General features: G+C 50.7%; 1 protein-coding gene across 2 annotated transcripts in view; it reads right to left on the minus strand.

The window, feature by feature from the left end:
• The window catches only part of ARHGAP39 (Rho GTPase activating protein 39), a 91,391-nt gene that overhangs the window by 26,524 nt on the left and 50,131 nt on the right, over positions 1-14,736 (minus strand). For both annotated transcript variants that reach the window (XM_035012218.1, XM_035012217.1), the window contains exons 3-4: positions 9,373-9,807; positions 202-285 (exon numbers count right to left, since the gene is read on the minus strand). In XM_035012218.1, the coding sequence (XP_034868109.1) occupies positions 202-285; positions 9,373-9,807 (519 nt within the window). The remainder of the gene's footprint in view (positions 1-201; positions 286-9,372; positions 9,808-14,736) is intronic.

The following is a 14,736-nucleotide window of genomic DNA, read 5'->3' on the forward strand; positions in this document are numbered from 1 at the left end:
GGGCCACTCCAAAAGGCCTCTGCCCAGGTGCTGGTGGCTCCAGAGCCTCTCATCATGTTCCTCTGGCCAGTACAGGACCCCTCATGCTGTATACATCCAGCTTCTTGTTGAGCCAGATTCTTCTCCAGCTCACCCAAGAGCTGCCAGGAAAACCACCCTCAGGTCAGGAGACAGGACCAAGTGTGAGCCAGTGGGTTCTACCTGTAGTGAAGAAGTTGGCCATCCACATTATAATCCCGGTAAATCTCATAGTCCTTCTCAAGGAACACTCCTGGTGGTGAAGAACTAGAACATAGCAAAATGAAAAAAGACATGCGCATGAGTGCAATAATTTAAAAATATGGTACATTCAAAATAAACCTTTCACTTTTAAGAATGTAAGTGTTGGGGCGCCTGGGTGGCTTAGTCGTTAAGCGTCTGCCTTCGGCTCAGGTCATGATCCCGGGGTCGTGGGATCGAGCCCCGCATCGGGCTCCCCCCTAGCAGGGAGTCGGCTTGAGACTCTCCCTCTCCCTCTGCCCCTCCCCCTGTTCTCTTTCTCTCTCAAATAAATAAGTCTTAAAAAAAAAAAAGAAACACTCTCATGGGGATGAGAAGTTTTTTGTTTTTTTTTTTACTATTTTATTTATTTTATTGACAGAGAGAGAGCGAGCACAAGTAGGGGGAGCAGCAGCAGAGGGAGAGGGAGAAGCAGGCTGCCCGCTGAGCAGGGAGCCCAACGTGAGGCTCGATCCCAGGACCTTGGGATCACGACCTGAGCCGAAGGCCGATGCTTAACCATCTGAGCCACCCAGGCGACCCAGGGAGGGTAAGCTTCTTAAGAGCTGGGGTGTGGAGCATAACAGGCACTCGGTATCTGGGAAATAAATTAGTGGGTGGTTATCTTGGCAGATGTTCAAAGATGTGATCAAATTAATGTCTATTTATTCATTTATTTATTTTTAAAGATTTTATTTATTTATTTGTCAGAGAAAGAGAGCACAAGCAGAGGGAGCAGCAGAGGGAGAGGGAGAGGGAGAAGCAGGCTCCCCACTGAGCAAGGAGCCCGATGTGGGACTTGATCCCAGGACCCTGGGATCATGACCTGAGCCGAAGGCAGTCGCTTAACCGACTGAGCCACTCAGACATCCCATTAATGTCTATTTATGATTTAAGAACTCTCAGTAATCCAAATAAAAGAAAATTTACTTAACTTGATCAAGAATACCTATATTAAACTCAAGGCCTTCATAATATTTAGTAGTAAAAGGCTGAAAGCATACTCATTAAAGTCAGAATGAGAACACATACTCTCACCACCAGTATGTCATACTTTTGGAAATGTTAGTCAATGCAATAAGACAATGAAAAAAAAAAAGGGAAGAGATTTAAATATTTGAAAGAGATAAAACTGTCATTAGTTGTGAACCTAGAAAAAGTAAAGGAATCAATGGAACAACTTCTACTAAAGGCATTAGGGAGACTTGTAATGTTGTACCACTTGAGTGACAGACCAACAACTCTTCTGTGCATTAGCAGAAACGAAGTTCACTTCGTCACAGCAATAACAACCATGGAAATATCATAAAAGTTCAGGCATAAGTTAAAAAGGAGTATGTTAGATCAGTATGAATAAAACTATAAATTTTTACTAAGGTATATAGAGGAATCTGAACACATACAAGGTTCCTTGGACAGGAGAACTCAATAATAGTGAAGATATAACTTCAAAATTGGTTAATACACTTAATGTAATTCTAATATTTCCAATAGGAAGGAATGTTTTTAGAACTTAGAGTGTTTGGAAACTTAACCCCCAAAAATAAACACGTAAGAATAACTAAGAAAAAGTTCAGAAATTATAATGGGAGAGATCATTTTTACCATTCGATACTTAGCAATTACACTGGAAACAAATCACGTGTCTAGCAATGGGAGCTCATATTCACACAGCATTGTTCATACCAAGAAACAGAACGCTTCTGGAAATACTGTTGTGGTATTTTAATTTTATTTTATTTATTTATTTGAGAGAGAGAGGGAAGGAGGGAGAGCGTGAGCAGGGGGAGGGGTAGAGGGAGAAGCAGACTCCCCGCTGAGCAGGGAGCCCGATGCGGGGCTCGATCCCAGGATCTGGGATCATGACCTGAGCTGAAGGCAGATGCTCGACCTACTGAGCCACCCAGGCGTCCCCGCTGTAGTATTTTCAAAACTGCAAAAGTAAATGCCAGGAAACTGAGAGAGAGCATTTAGTGGGTTTCAAACTTTTTCTTCCATGTAACTATGTGTACTACAAAGTACAACTAATGAGCATTGCTTCTCTAATAAAAGTGTTTTTTTAAAAGTTGAATAAATGAATGGCTAATGTTAACACTGGCTGGTGGTCAGTGTGCTCTAACACATAATCACGCTACAGAACAAACAGCTAGAAACGTGAAAAATGATGTATTATGCAATCACATCTGTATGATAGCTATATGTACATCTCCATCAGTTGGTGCATCCCTCCTCCTCCTGGCTGGCCACCAAAGATGACAGGGGTCCTGCAGATCTGGGAGCACCTGGCTGTTGGCTAGGGCTGCAGCCACATCCCCGTACGTCCCCTCTGCTCACAGTGGCTTTGTTACGTGTGCCCAGGCCAGGCTGGTACAGTTTTTTCTTCAAAGCCAAAACCAACAGAGTTTTTCCACCACCACATTGCCACCTTCACCTCCTGGAGGCACTCCTTTTGAATTCTATGCTATCACAGTCCCCTGGGTCCTCAGGGGCCCTGACACTTCCCTCTCTATATCCAACTCCAGCCACCAGTGCCTAAGGCTGTCACCTCCCCTCCAGACTGCTGCCACCCCACTGAAGCACCCAGTTCATGCTGGGTGCATGAAGGGGATTATGTCCTTTTTTTGATGACAAAGGGCGTATTTCAAGTTGTTTATGTTTCCTGTTGCTGAGTGAATAGTTCCTAATTTGTGTCAGCTCATGATTGGCTGCTAGTATTATGGAGAAATATTGGACTGCCTTTCTCTTTGCTGTTGCTTTTTACTAGATTAAGTAGGTTTGGTTTTATTTTCCCTCTTCTGGTCAGAAAGTTGTATGTGTTATTGTTCTGTGGGACTTTTCTTCAGTGGTTGTACTTAAAACGTTTGTGGGTATGTGTGACTTACACTCACTCAGCAACAAGGAACACAGACGGCTGGGAACTATGACTGCAGACCACTCACAGGGGACAAGCTACCTGACACAGGGTGAGCACGCCTCAAAATGCAAGTCAATGGATCCAAAGAAAATGCCGCTTGGATCTTCTGTAGCATTTCCATGATGGAAGGAAGGCACACAACCAGTGAAGACAGTCTTAAAGACCAAGGGGAAAAGCGGGGTCCCAGGGGGTCGGGGTGCTAACGCAAGCAGATACGCAGGCACCAGTGTGGCCTAGGGCAGAGGTTGGCAGTTTAGGAGATGAAAAGCGAATCCTTCCTAGCCCCCCGAGGAAGTAGCTCCAGACAGAATCAGGCCTCAATGTAAAAATAAAACTGTAAGGTGAATGCAAGACATGTAAAGGAATATCTCTGGATTTTGGCCAAGGAAGAACTTTTTAGAGAAAACATTAAAAGCATAAACCATGAGGACAAAAGACTGATAAATGTGGTTGCATCAAAATCAAGGACAAAGGGACCAGTCAGCAGGCAGGTGACAGAGGACAGGATACTCATAACATCTACTAAGAGCAATGAGGAATTGATATTAGGAACATATAAGGAACTCCTGCAAACTAACACAGAAAGTAAACCAGCAACCCCAGTGCAAAAATGAGTAAAAAAATATAAGCAACAAATATAAGAGAAATCTCAAATGGCGAATTAGCTCATGAAGAGAGAATAAGAATCAGTGGCAAAGAAGAAATGAAAATGAATGCGCCAGGGCACCTGGGTGGCTCAGTCGATTGGGCGACTGCCTTCGGCTCAGGTCATGATCCTGGAGTCCCGGGATCGAGTCCCGCATCGGGCTCCCTGCTCGGCGGGGAGTCTGCTTCTCCCTCTAACCCTCCCCCCTCTCACGTGCTCTCTCTTTCTCATTCTCTCTCTCAAATAAATAAATTTAAAAAAAATCTTTAAAAAAAAAAAGAAAGAAAGAAGCACATAGGGTGCCTGGGTGGCTCAGTTGGTTAAGCGACTGCCTTCGGCTCAGGTCATGATCCTGGAGTCCCGGGATCGAGTCCCGCATCGGGCTCCCTGCTCGGCAGGGAGTCTGCTCCTCCCTTTGACCGTCCCCCTCTCTCTCTCTCATGCTCTCAAATAAATAAAATAAAATCTTTTTTTTTTTAAAGATTTTATTTATTTATTTGAGAGAGAGAGAATGAGAGACAGAGAGCACGAGAGGGAAGAGGGCAGAGGGAGAAGCAGACCCCCCGCCGAGCAGGGAGCCCGATGTGGGACTCGATCCCGGGACTCCAGGATCATGACCTGAGCCGAAGGCAGTCGCCCAACCGACTGAGCCACCCAGGTGCCCCTAAAATAAAATCTTTAAAAAAACAAAAAGAAAACGAATGCGCCAGTAAGACCCCCCGCAAAGCCCAGTGCTGGGACCCTCCAGCAGCCACGCAGCACAGACCCCAGGACCACCCCTCCCGGGGCAGGTGCAGCGCCCAGCTTGGAGCTGTAGGGCCATCCCACAGGTGGAAGAGCAGCAACCCCCGAAGAAGGCACCCAGCCTAGGGCCCATGCATCATGAGAGCACATGTGAACCGCAAGACACATGCCAGGTGCATGGGGGGAGCGGCGTGGAGACAACCAAAGGAGAGGGCGGCAGTGAAGAGCATGTACCTCAGAGGACACAAAGATGATAAACCAAACCCTTTGCTGTGTCAGTGGTCTAAGGAAACAGAATGGCAATCATCCTGCCAAACCAAAGACAGGTGTTCAGAATTGGCAACAAGTAAACCCAACAGCTATACACTATTTATAAGAAACACACCCAGGACGCCTGGGTGGCTCAGTCAGTGAGGCGGCTGCCCTAAGCTCAGGTCATGATCCCAGGGTGCTGGGATTGAGTCCTGCATCGGGCTCCTTGCTCAGGAGCCTGCTTCTCCCTCTGCCTGCCACTCCTCCTGCTTGTGCGAGCACTGGCTCTCTCTCGCTCACAAATAAATAAATAAAATCTTTAAAAAAAGAAAGAAACGCACTCAAAATATAAGGAAAGGACTGTAGTTTGGGGAAAGACGTTAAGAGGCCAATACCAACCAAAGAGAAATAGCATTACTACATGAATATCAAACAAGCCGACTTCAAGACAAAAACGCGGGGATAAACAGGACGACTACACGATGACAAAAGCAGTAATTCTCAAGGAAAACATAACAGCTCTAAATTCACATGCAACCAACCCACAGTTTCAACCCAGAGGAAGCAGTGACGGACAGATTAAAAGGAGAAACAGACACATTCCACCAATATAGGAGGAGACTCTACCTCTTCAGAAGTGATACATCAAGCAGACAAAAATCAGTAAGAAACTTGACTGATACAACAGATTTGATCTAACGAACACACAGAGAACCTTAGACCTAACAAACAGGGAAAAAAAATTATTTTTTTAATAGTCATAAAATCATTTAAAAAATTCAGGATTTAAACAATAACAACAAAAACCAACTCCCCCCCATGCTTTCTGACCAAAATGAAATTAAGTTGGCAATGAAGAACAGGAATGAAAAATAACCTATAGTTTTGGAAATTAAGACATTTCTAAGTTACAAATAAATCAAAGAAGAAACCATAATTAAAATCAGAAAATATGGGGCGCCTGGGTGGCTCAGTCGTTAAGCGTCTGCCTTCGGCTCAGGTCATGGTCCCAGGGTCCTGGGATCGAGCCCCGCATTGGGCTCCCTGCTCTGCGGGAAGCCTGCTTCTCCCTCTTCCCCCCCCCCCCCGCTTGTGTTCCCTCTCTCGCTATGTCTCCCTCTGTCAAATAAATAAATTAAAGGAAAAAAATCAGAAAATATTTGGGGAGGCTGGGTGGCTCAGTCAGTTAAGCGTCCAACTCTTGGTTTTGGCTCAGGTCACGATCTCAGGGTCCTGAGATCGAGCCCTGCACAGGGCTCTCTGCACAGTGGGGAGCCTGCTTCTCCGTCTCCCTCTGCCCCTCCCCTACGTGTGCAGGCGGGCACTCTCCCCCCTTCTCTGCCCCTCTCTCACACTCAGGCGCGCTCTCTCACAAATAAATAAATAAATAAAATCTTTTTAAAAAATGTTAGCAATCTGAATCTATTTTGAAAATTGTATAGAGCGAGTATTTCAGGAATGCGAGCAACACAGACTCAAATGCCAGATGAATGTCCCAGGGCTGCTGTCACAAAGTGCCACAAACCGGCAGCTTCAAGCAACAGGGACCCACGTTCTCCCTGCTCTGGGGCCCGGAAGCCCAAGCTCCAGCTGTGGGCGGGGCGGCTCCTTCTGGAGGCTCCGGGGGACACGTCCCAGGCCTGTCTCCAGCGGCTGGTGGAGCCGCGATCCTGGGCGTCCCTGGGCGTGTGGACGCATCGCTCTGTCTCCGCCTCCGTTGTCATGGGCCTTCTTTTTAGGTGTGTGGTTTTTTAAAGATTTTATTTATTTGACAGAGACACAGTGAGAGAGGGAGCACAAGCAGGGGGAGTGGGAGAGGGAGAAACAGGCTTCCCGTGGAGCAGGGAGCCCAACGCGGGGCTCGATCCCAGGACCCCGGGATCATGACCTGAGCCGAAGGCAGATGCTTCACCGACTGAGCCACCCAGGCGCCCCTGTCATGGGCCTTCTTGTGTCTCTGTTCTTACCAGGACACCAGTCCTACCTGGTTTAGGCCCACCCCACTCCAGGGTGACCTCATCGCAACCTCACTGATCACATCTGCAAGAGCCCTATTTCCTAAGAAGTTCCCATCCTGAGCTCCTGGGGGTTAGGGCTTCAACATATCTTTGTGGGGGACACAGTTCAACCTACAACACTGATCTCAATAGACTCAGCAAATACTTGATAAAACGGTACCTCCATTCACAGTAAAAAGCCTGACAGTGTCATAGCATTACAAGGACAGCAGGCCTGCAGCCTGAGCACCTGGACAAGGCCAGGAGCTGGGGCTAGATCAGCAAGAGCCCAGCAAACGTGGGAGAAACAAGACTGACACATAAGAACAGGAATGATCAGAAGACAGGACTTTAGGGGCACCTGGGTGGCTCAGTCGTTAAGCGTCTGCCTTCGGCTCAGGTCATGATCCCGGGGTCCTGGGATCGAGCCCCACATTGGGCTCCCTGCTCCACAGGAAGCCTGCTTCTCCCTCTCCCACTCCCCCTGCTTGCGTTCCCTCTCTCGCTGTGTCTCTATCTGTCAAATAAATAAATAAAATCTTAAAAAAAAAAAAAAGAAGAAGAAGACAGGACTTTAAAAAGAGATATAAAGTAGATAAAGCACCTGGAAATAAACCTTAAAAAATAAGCCAGTCCTTCATGGAGAGAAGGGTTAACAGACACCATCTTTACGTGGGAGAAGACAATATAACAAAGACACCCATTTCCTCCAAACTGATCTATAAACTCAGTACAGTTCTAATCCAAATCCAAACAGGGCTTCTTGTGGAAATCCTGACCCCAAACTGATGCAGTAACCCCCACCACCCCAGAGAATATCCGAGGCACCCGAGGAGGACACTCCCACCCCTGGGCAGCATGGCACAGGGCAGAGAAGGGCAGCCCGAGAACGGGCGTGACAGACACATCTGCCAACAGAACCCGAAACAGAATCCAGTCTCTCCACCTAATTACAGAGATGAGTCAGCAACCAATAGGATAAGACTTCCAAATCATCACGATCCAACAGAACGGAGACTGTGTGATGAGCCCAGAGGCTGTAGCAGCTGATGGGCAGAGGGAGGGCCGGGAGGGCCTCCCGGCAGCAGCACAGCGTGGGCCCCACAGGAGGCCCGAGGCAGAGCCCACACACCCGTTTGCTTTCTCCTGGGTGCTCACCCCTGGGGCCCCCAACCTCACCAAGGGCGGTGCCACTTTCTGGGGGCGACGCCCAAAGGTCCCCGAGTCTCCTCAGGCCTGCCCAGCCACCACCTCTTTGGCCTCTAACCTCTGGTGTGTGTCCAATGTAGGGGCCCAGGGCAGGCCACCCCAAAATGTGCCACCATGGCAAACTGATTATTCTGCACGGAAGCCACTTGGGAATGCAGTGGTGCAAGGTCATCAGACTCCGCTCTGTCCCCTGAATGCTGAAGTAACCCTTCCATGGGGAAACACTGTCCCTGTAGGAAGAAGTAAAAAGGCACCATTCTCACCAGCGGTAGGAGCTTCCTTGCTGAGAGAGCTGGAGAAACAGACCTTGTCAACGTTACCTCAGTCCAGACTCTGCTTAGAATTCCTCTCTAAGTAAAGCTCCCAAACGTCTGTTTTCTTTATCCTGTCAATTCCTCACAAATTTACTGTGTCTTTGTCTAAAAAATATAAAAACTACCTGCCTTGGCCATTTCTTGGGGTCTCGATTTCATTAATGGACCTCTGTGCATGAAACAAAACTGCTTTTTCCCTCCTGTTAATCTGCCTTATGACGATTTAATTCCGAACCCAGCTGGAAGAGTCCTGGGAGGAGAGAAGGAAATTTCTGCCTTCCCAGCACCAGCATGCACACTGATCTGACCCCTGTATGTGCCTCATCTTCCCCGCCCCATTTGGGAGCGCCACAGCCAGCTGCCCAGCCCCCCACAGCACCCCAAATCTGCCAGCACGCCCACCCAACTGCGCCACGTAGAACAGCATTTCCAGCTCCTACCGATGGCTGCCAGCCACCTGTTTCCATCCCGGGCCCCTTGGACATCCCTTTCACAGGAGCAAAATGGACCCTCAGCATACAGCAGGTTTGATCACTTTGTGGTTTCCACCGTCCCTGAGTGAAATCCAGCCCGCCTCACCCCAGCCCCACTCACCCCATCCCTACCACCCTGCCCCTGCCTGGCCTCCAAGGCCAATTATCGTGTCCCTCCATCCTCCCTGGCTCCTTTCACCACTTGTCCCCAGGGCATACCGTCCCAGCACCTTCCTGACCAGCCATTCCTGCTGGACTCGGCTCCCCGAGCGCTGGGCCCTGCAGCCGTGCCTGCCAGGTGTGGGCACTGGGATACAGGGCACCTTTGGGGGTGTGCCTCTGGTTGGTCCTAACACCACATTCCCGCTTCCCACAGTGGACAGAACCAAACGATTTCACGGTCATAAGCCAGAAAACCTCCGTAAGGACAGACCAGGCCCTCCTCGTCACCAACAGAGGCTCCTGCCAAATGGCAACGAGAGCATCTGTGGGCAAGGGTGGGAGGCAACCGCTGGTATGAGGTTCGGGCCTCACCCAGCCACCCGGGCCCGCCCGCCCGCCTCACCTGCCGCTCTCGTCCTTCAGAGCCCCAAAAGTGGCCTGCCGGCTAGTCCTCCCCAAAGGCTCCTGCGCCTTCTCGCCGGCATCCGGCTCGGGCTCCAGGGAGGAGCTGGTGCTGCCCTCGCGGCTGACGCCGCTGCCCCTCCCAGGGCTGTTCTCCGCCGAGGCGCGGGGTGACTCAGTGTTCTGCTTCAGGGTCTGCAGCTTGGCCAGGGGGATGATGTCGCAGTCCTGCGGCCGGTGCCACACAGTGCGCTGCGTGCTAGCATTGTAATAATAGAAGCGGGATGTGTTGGGGTCAAACAGCTCCCACCACTGGTTCTCGCTGGTGCGCTTGATGCGGACGCCGGCAGGAGGGTCCCACACGCACTCGCCCGTGACCAGGTTGGCATACATACGCTCGCGGGTGCGTGGCTCGATGATCTCCACCCACTCCAGCCTGAGAAAGAGCAAGAGGAGAGTTAGCAGGGTCGGGTGCTGGCCTCTGGGAACAAGGGGCTCCTGCAGCCTGGCCCAGAGCGAGGGCGCTGGCGGGGCTGGAGACGCAGCTGACTCCAACCGCGGGCCCACTGCCCACCCCAGGGAATGGGTCCTGCCCATCAAGTGGTGTGCCCTTTGTCCCCCAGCTGCTGTGCAGGCCACCTGCTTGCGGAGGGTGGGGTTTGTAGACCTGCCTACAACAGCAGACCCTTTCCCACATCTGCCAGCCCCAGAGGCAAGAAATCCTGTCACTTATACAATAAAACCAAGCCAAACTGAAGTCCCATCCCTGATCTTCTACATGCTCATTACTGCCCAGGAGCTCTCTAGGGAGACTTGGTCCAAGCGCCTCTCCACTGGGCTCCACAGGCTCTAGCTCCCTGTCCTCAGAAGAACCTGGACACAGCCTGGCTGCGTCCTGCAGGATGCCCTGGCTACTCAGTCGGCCTGGCCACCATGGGCCACCACTGCCCGTCCATCTGCAGCAGGAATGGATGCCACCATCTTTACATTGGGCCTCTTGAGAAGGGGCTTCCAGCTCAGCTGGGATGGGACTTGGTGCTCTGGAGCCATTTCCTCCCTGGGGCTCCCAGAGTGTCCCCACCTCAAGGACACAGCTTCCATCACACTAAGTTTTTTGGTTTTTTTTTTAAGATTTTATTCATTTAATTAATTAATTAGTTGATTTGTTTATTATTATTTTTTTAAAGATTTTATTTATTTGACAAAGACACAGCGAGACAGGGAACACAAGCAGGGGCAGAGGGAGAGGGAGAAGCAGGCTTCCTGCTGAGCAGGGAGCCCGATGTGGGGCTCGATCCCAGGACCCTGGGACCATGACCTGAGCCGAAGGCAGACGCTTAACGACTGAGCCACCCAGGCGCCCTATTCATTTATTTTAGAGAGAGATACAGAAAGAGCATGAGCGGACGGGAGGGATAGAAGGAGAGGGAGACTCCCAAGCAGGCTCCCTGCTGAGCGTGGACCCCAACGCGGGGCTCAATCTCACGACACTGAGACCACGACCCAACGCCCAACCAAGTCACCCAGGCACCCCCATCCCACTAAGTTTTTTAATGAAAACTAAAGCTATTTAGAACAAGGCAATTTTAATGTCGGTATGTCGATATCGGTGTGTCTGGCTGACATCTGGCATATTTTTATTCTGCTTCCAAGTTTCCACACAAATAACAACCCTTTAAATGCCACAGACTGCTGTGTCTGTAGGTCCTCCTGCTGTTCTGGAACCTCGCAGTGGGCACGCTCCTCAGCACCACAGCCCTGCCCTTGGAGACCAGACCCACTCAAGGCCAGATACCCCTTGCTGGAAGGAGAAGGACCAGCCCACTCACTGTCCACTCCCAGCAGCTCAGGGACTCTGGGGCCTCCGTCGGGATCCGCAGATGCTTCCGGAAGCCCGTGGCGAGGACCAGGTGCGTCCTGGGTCCCCATCTCAGCCAGCGCCTGGGCGTGGGCACCCAGCACAGCACAGTGAGGCCAGGTAGAGGACACAAAGTGGAGCCAGTCTGCGGGGAAGGCTGCTCTGCGGGATGGGGTGCCACTGTGGGGCAGAGAGCGCAGGGGGTGGGGGACACAGAGAGAAGGGAGCACCGCAGGACCAAATGCATGACCAGCCCGTGGGGCTCCACAGGCCCTGAGAAGAGCTAGACAGTGCAGGCCAAGTCTGGAGCAGCAGGGTTTGTGAGAGAAAGGGTGGGGAGGAGTGAGTGGACATCCCTCCTGACCCAACTTCGCCTGAGAAGCCAAGAGAAGCCAGGAGCAGGCAGGGAAAGTGGTGAGGCCACCGTGTGGGCCGTCCTGTTTGACACAAGGATAAAGAGCAGCCATCTGAATGCTGGCAGAGCCGTCCCGTGGGTATCAGGTGGGGGGGGGGGGGGGGGTCGGGGGGTTGGGAGGAAGCCAGGTGTCCTAGGACCACGAGCAGAGCAGCACCCAGAGCAAGAGGGGCTCTACCTTAGGCTGCTACCCCAGGGAAGGAGGAAGCCAGCAGACGCAGGGTGAGTCCCATCCCACACCCCCCCCAGGACCCAGCACAGGGAAACCCCCTTCCCCTCCACCACTGTCCTCCCCACCTGCCTGGTCCACAGACCACACACCCCACTTCTCCGAGGGAGACCAGCAGGGGCCTCTGCAACTGCACTTTCCAGTCTTAATGGAACTGGGCCACTGGATACTACAGATCACTCCCTTTCACCTTCAAATTTTTAACATTTTGTTTTCAAACTGTCTCAGGCCATTGAAGCTGCTCTAACAAAACACGGCAGACCGGGCAGTTTACAAACAACAGACATTCCTTGTTTGCAGTCTGAACTCCTGGATGCAGGAGTTCACGGTGCCGGCACGCCGGGTTCTGGTGAGAACCCTTCCGACTGCAGATGAAGCTCCTCACTGTGCCCTCACACAGCAGAGAGGGGCAGTGTGCCCTCTCAGGGCACGAAGCCCATCATGGGGCTGCCACCTTCAAGACCTAGCCCCCCCAAAGGCCTCGCCTCCAAATACCACCAACACGCACAACACGGGGGATACGGGCCTCCAAATACCAACATGCACAGTCCGTCCAGAACAGAAACAATTTCAGACTTACGGAACAGTAAGGCGACGGACGGCCTTCCGGATTCCCCACGTTACCGCCCCACAGCACACACGCGGGGATTTAGTCAGGAAGCTGTGCTCGAGCCTGGCAGGAGCGTGTGGCCACGGCCACGGCAGCACCCCCACTCTGCCCCCTCTCCTCGTGGTGGGGACAGGCCTCGTGGGGAGACGCTTTATGCATCCGGCTGACGTCTCACCAGACTCTCCCACTGATGACCCGCCATTCCCTCTGCGTGTGTTCGTCTGTCAGCAGCGGCCACTGTGGTGGCAGGAGGACAAAACCTTTTCTCCTTCCCACTTTCTGTTTTCCAAGCTTTTACAACGTGTTCTCACTCCATGGTGCCTTTTGCTTTTTTGGTGGAAAGTCTTGATTTTAATGTAGTTTAATTCGTACATCTTTTCTTCCCTGATTTCTCCTCCTTTACCTTGTTTAAGAAATCTTCCCTACTTCTAGGTCAAAACTCTTCTCTCTGAAATCGACTGTCAGAGTTTTATAGCTTTGCCTCCTATTGAAGTCGTTTCTGTATCTGGCCTTCTGCTGTGTGACATTTCACTTTCCCCACGCAGACAACTGGGCCTCTGAGGACGGTCGGCGCACAGCACCCTTCTCTCCACGACAGCCCCGCGTCTGAGCGTGCCGCCCGCTCTGTGGGTCAGTCTGAACCTGACCAGCACTCTGTTGTCCTCACCACGCCAGCTGCGAGCAGAGTGCATTTCCAGAGTCCCCGCTCGGCGTCCTCCTCAGGCCCGTCTTGACTATTCCCAGCCCTCGCTCTTTCCTACAAACTCTGCTGGCCCACCCAGGAGGATCAGACACGTGCTCCACCCAAACCATGGTGTACCCACTCAGCTAGGTCTTCTTTAAAGGCTGTGTACGTCTTCTGTCAGATTTACTCCCAGGCTTCATACACACACACTATTGTAAATGGTATGTTTATTCTTTTTAAAAATAAAATCATGACCTATAACATATACAGAGAAATGTATAGAATACAGGAATAAGTTTAATGAGCAGTTATGACTTAACACTGGTGTAGCCATCGCTCCCCAAGAAATAAAACAAGGCAGTGTTGGACACACACCCACAACACCTCTGTTCACCCTGAAGACACCACTGTCCCGAGCTTCAGACTGCTTCCTTGCCTTTACAGTTAGTTCTACCATCTTTGAAGATAACCCTAAACCAATTGATTTAGGTGTGTCTACTTTTTAATCGTATATTCCCCCAATAAAACTAATTTTTTTGTGCATTTCGTTTCTTTCACTTGCAACTGAAACTCACTGATGCTGTCTGCCCAGCTGCTGCCCACTCGAGCTCCCGGCCCACCGCACTGCCTGGGTGAATCCTTTACACGGTGTTTTGTTTGGGTTTACTTTTAGTTTGTGTGTGTATGTATGTAATCTCTACACCCAACATGGGGCTCAAACTCATGACCCCAAGATCAAGAGTTTCATGCTCCAGCGATGGAGCCACCCAGGCTCCCCGGTCACACGTTCTTGATCAATTCTGCTGCTGATGGACGTGTGGGTTGTTTGCCATCTGGAACTATCTCTCTCAGCCCCGCTGTGCACATCCTTATCCATGAGCCCTGGCAGGGGATGCAGAAGCCTGCAGAGATGGGAATGCTGCATCCCAGGTTGCACACCAACTGTCCAGAAGACCCCAGCTTGCTCTCCCCTGAGCTATGCACAGCAACGTTGCTGACTCCTCACCCCGGCCTGCCTGGTAGTGTTCACTTTTTGCATTGTTAACTTTATAAATAATTTTTTGATTGTTGCTGGTGGACAGAAACACAGTTTATTTTGCATATTACTTTTTAAGATTTAAAAAAAAAGATTACTTATTGGAGAGAAAAGAGACAGAGAGAGAGAGGGAACATAAGCAGGGGGAGCAGCAGAGGCAGAGGGAGAAGCGGACTCCCCACTGAGCAGGGAGCCTGAAGCGGCCCAGGACCCCGAGATCATGGCCTGAGCCGAAGGCAGATGCTTAACCGACTGAGCCCCCCAGGTGCCCCAGTATATTATTTTTATAAGTAATCTTCCTAAATTTTCTTATTGACTCTAACAACTTACTATGGATTCACCTGTGAATAAACAAGGAAAAGACCTCTCATCTTTTGTGTGTAATATAATTGTCTATGTAGAAAATATAAATAATTTGGCCAATAAACAGAACAAATAATTCTCCTTTTCTGTGTTCTGCAGATTCTCTGGGACATACACCCAGGTGTGGGTTTACTTTTCACTACTGAAATGAAGGATCTGGGGGACTCCT

Source organism: Mirounga leonina, unplaced genomic scaffold, assembly GCF_011800145.1.
Source record: "Mirounga leonina isolate KUSES-001 unplaced genomic scaffold, KU_Mleo_1.0 Mir_165, whole genome shotgun sequence".
Classification (NCBI taxonomy): Eukaryota; Metazoa; Chordata; class Mammalia; order Carnivora; family Phocidae; genus Mirounga; species Mirounga leonina.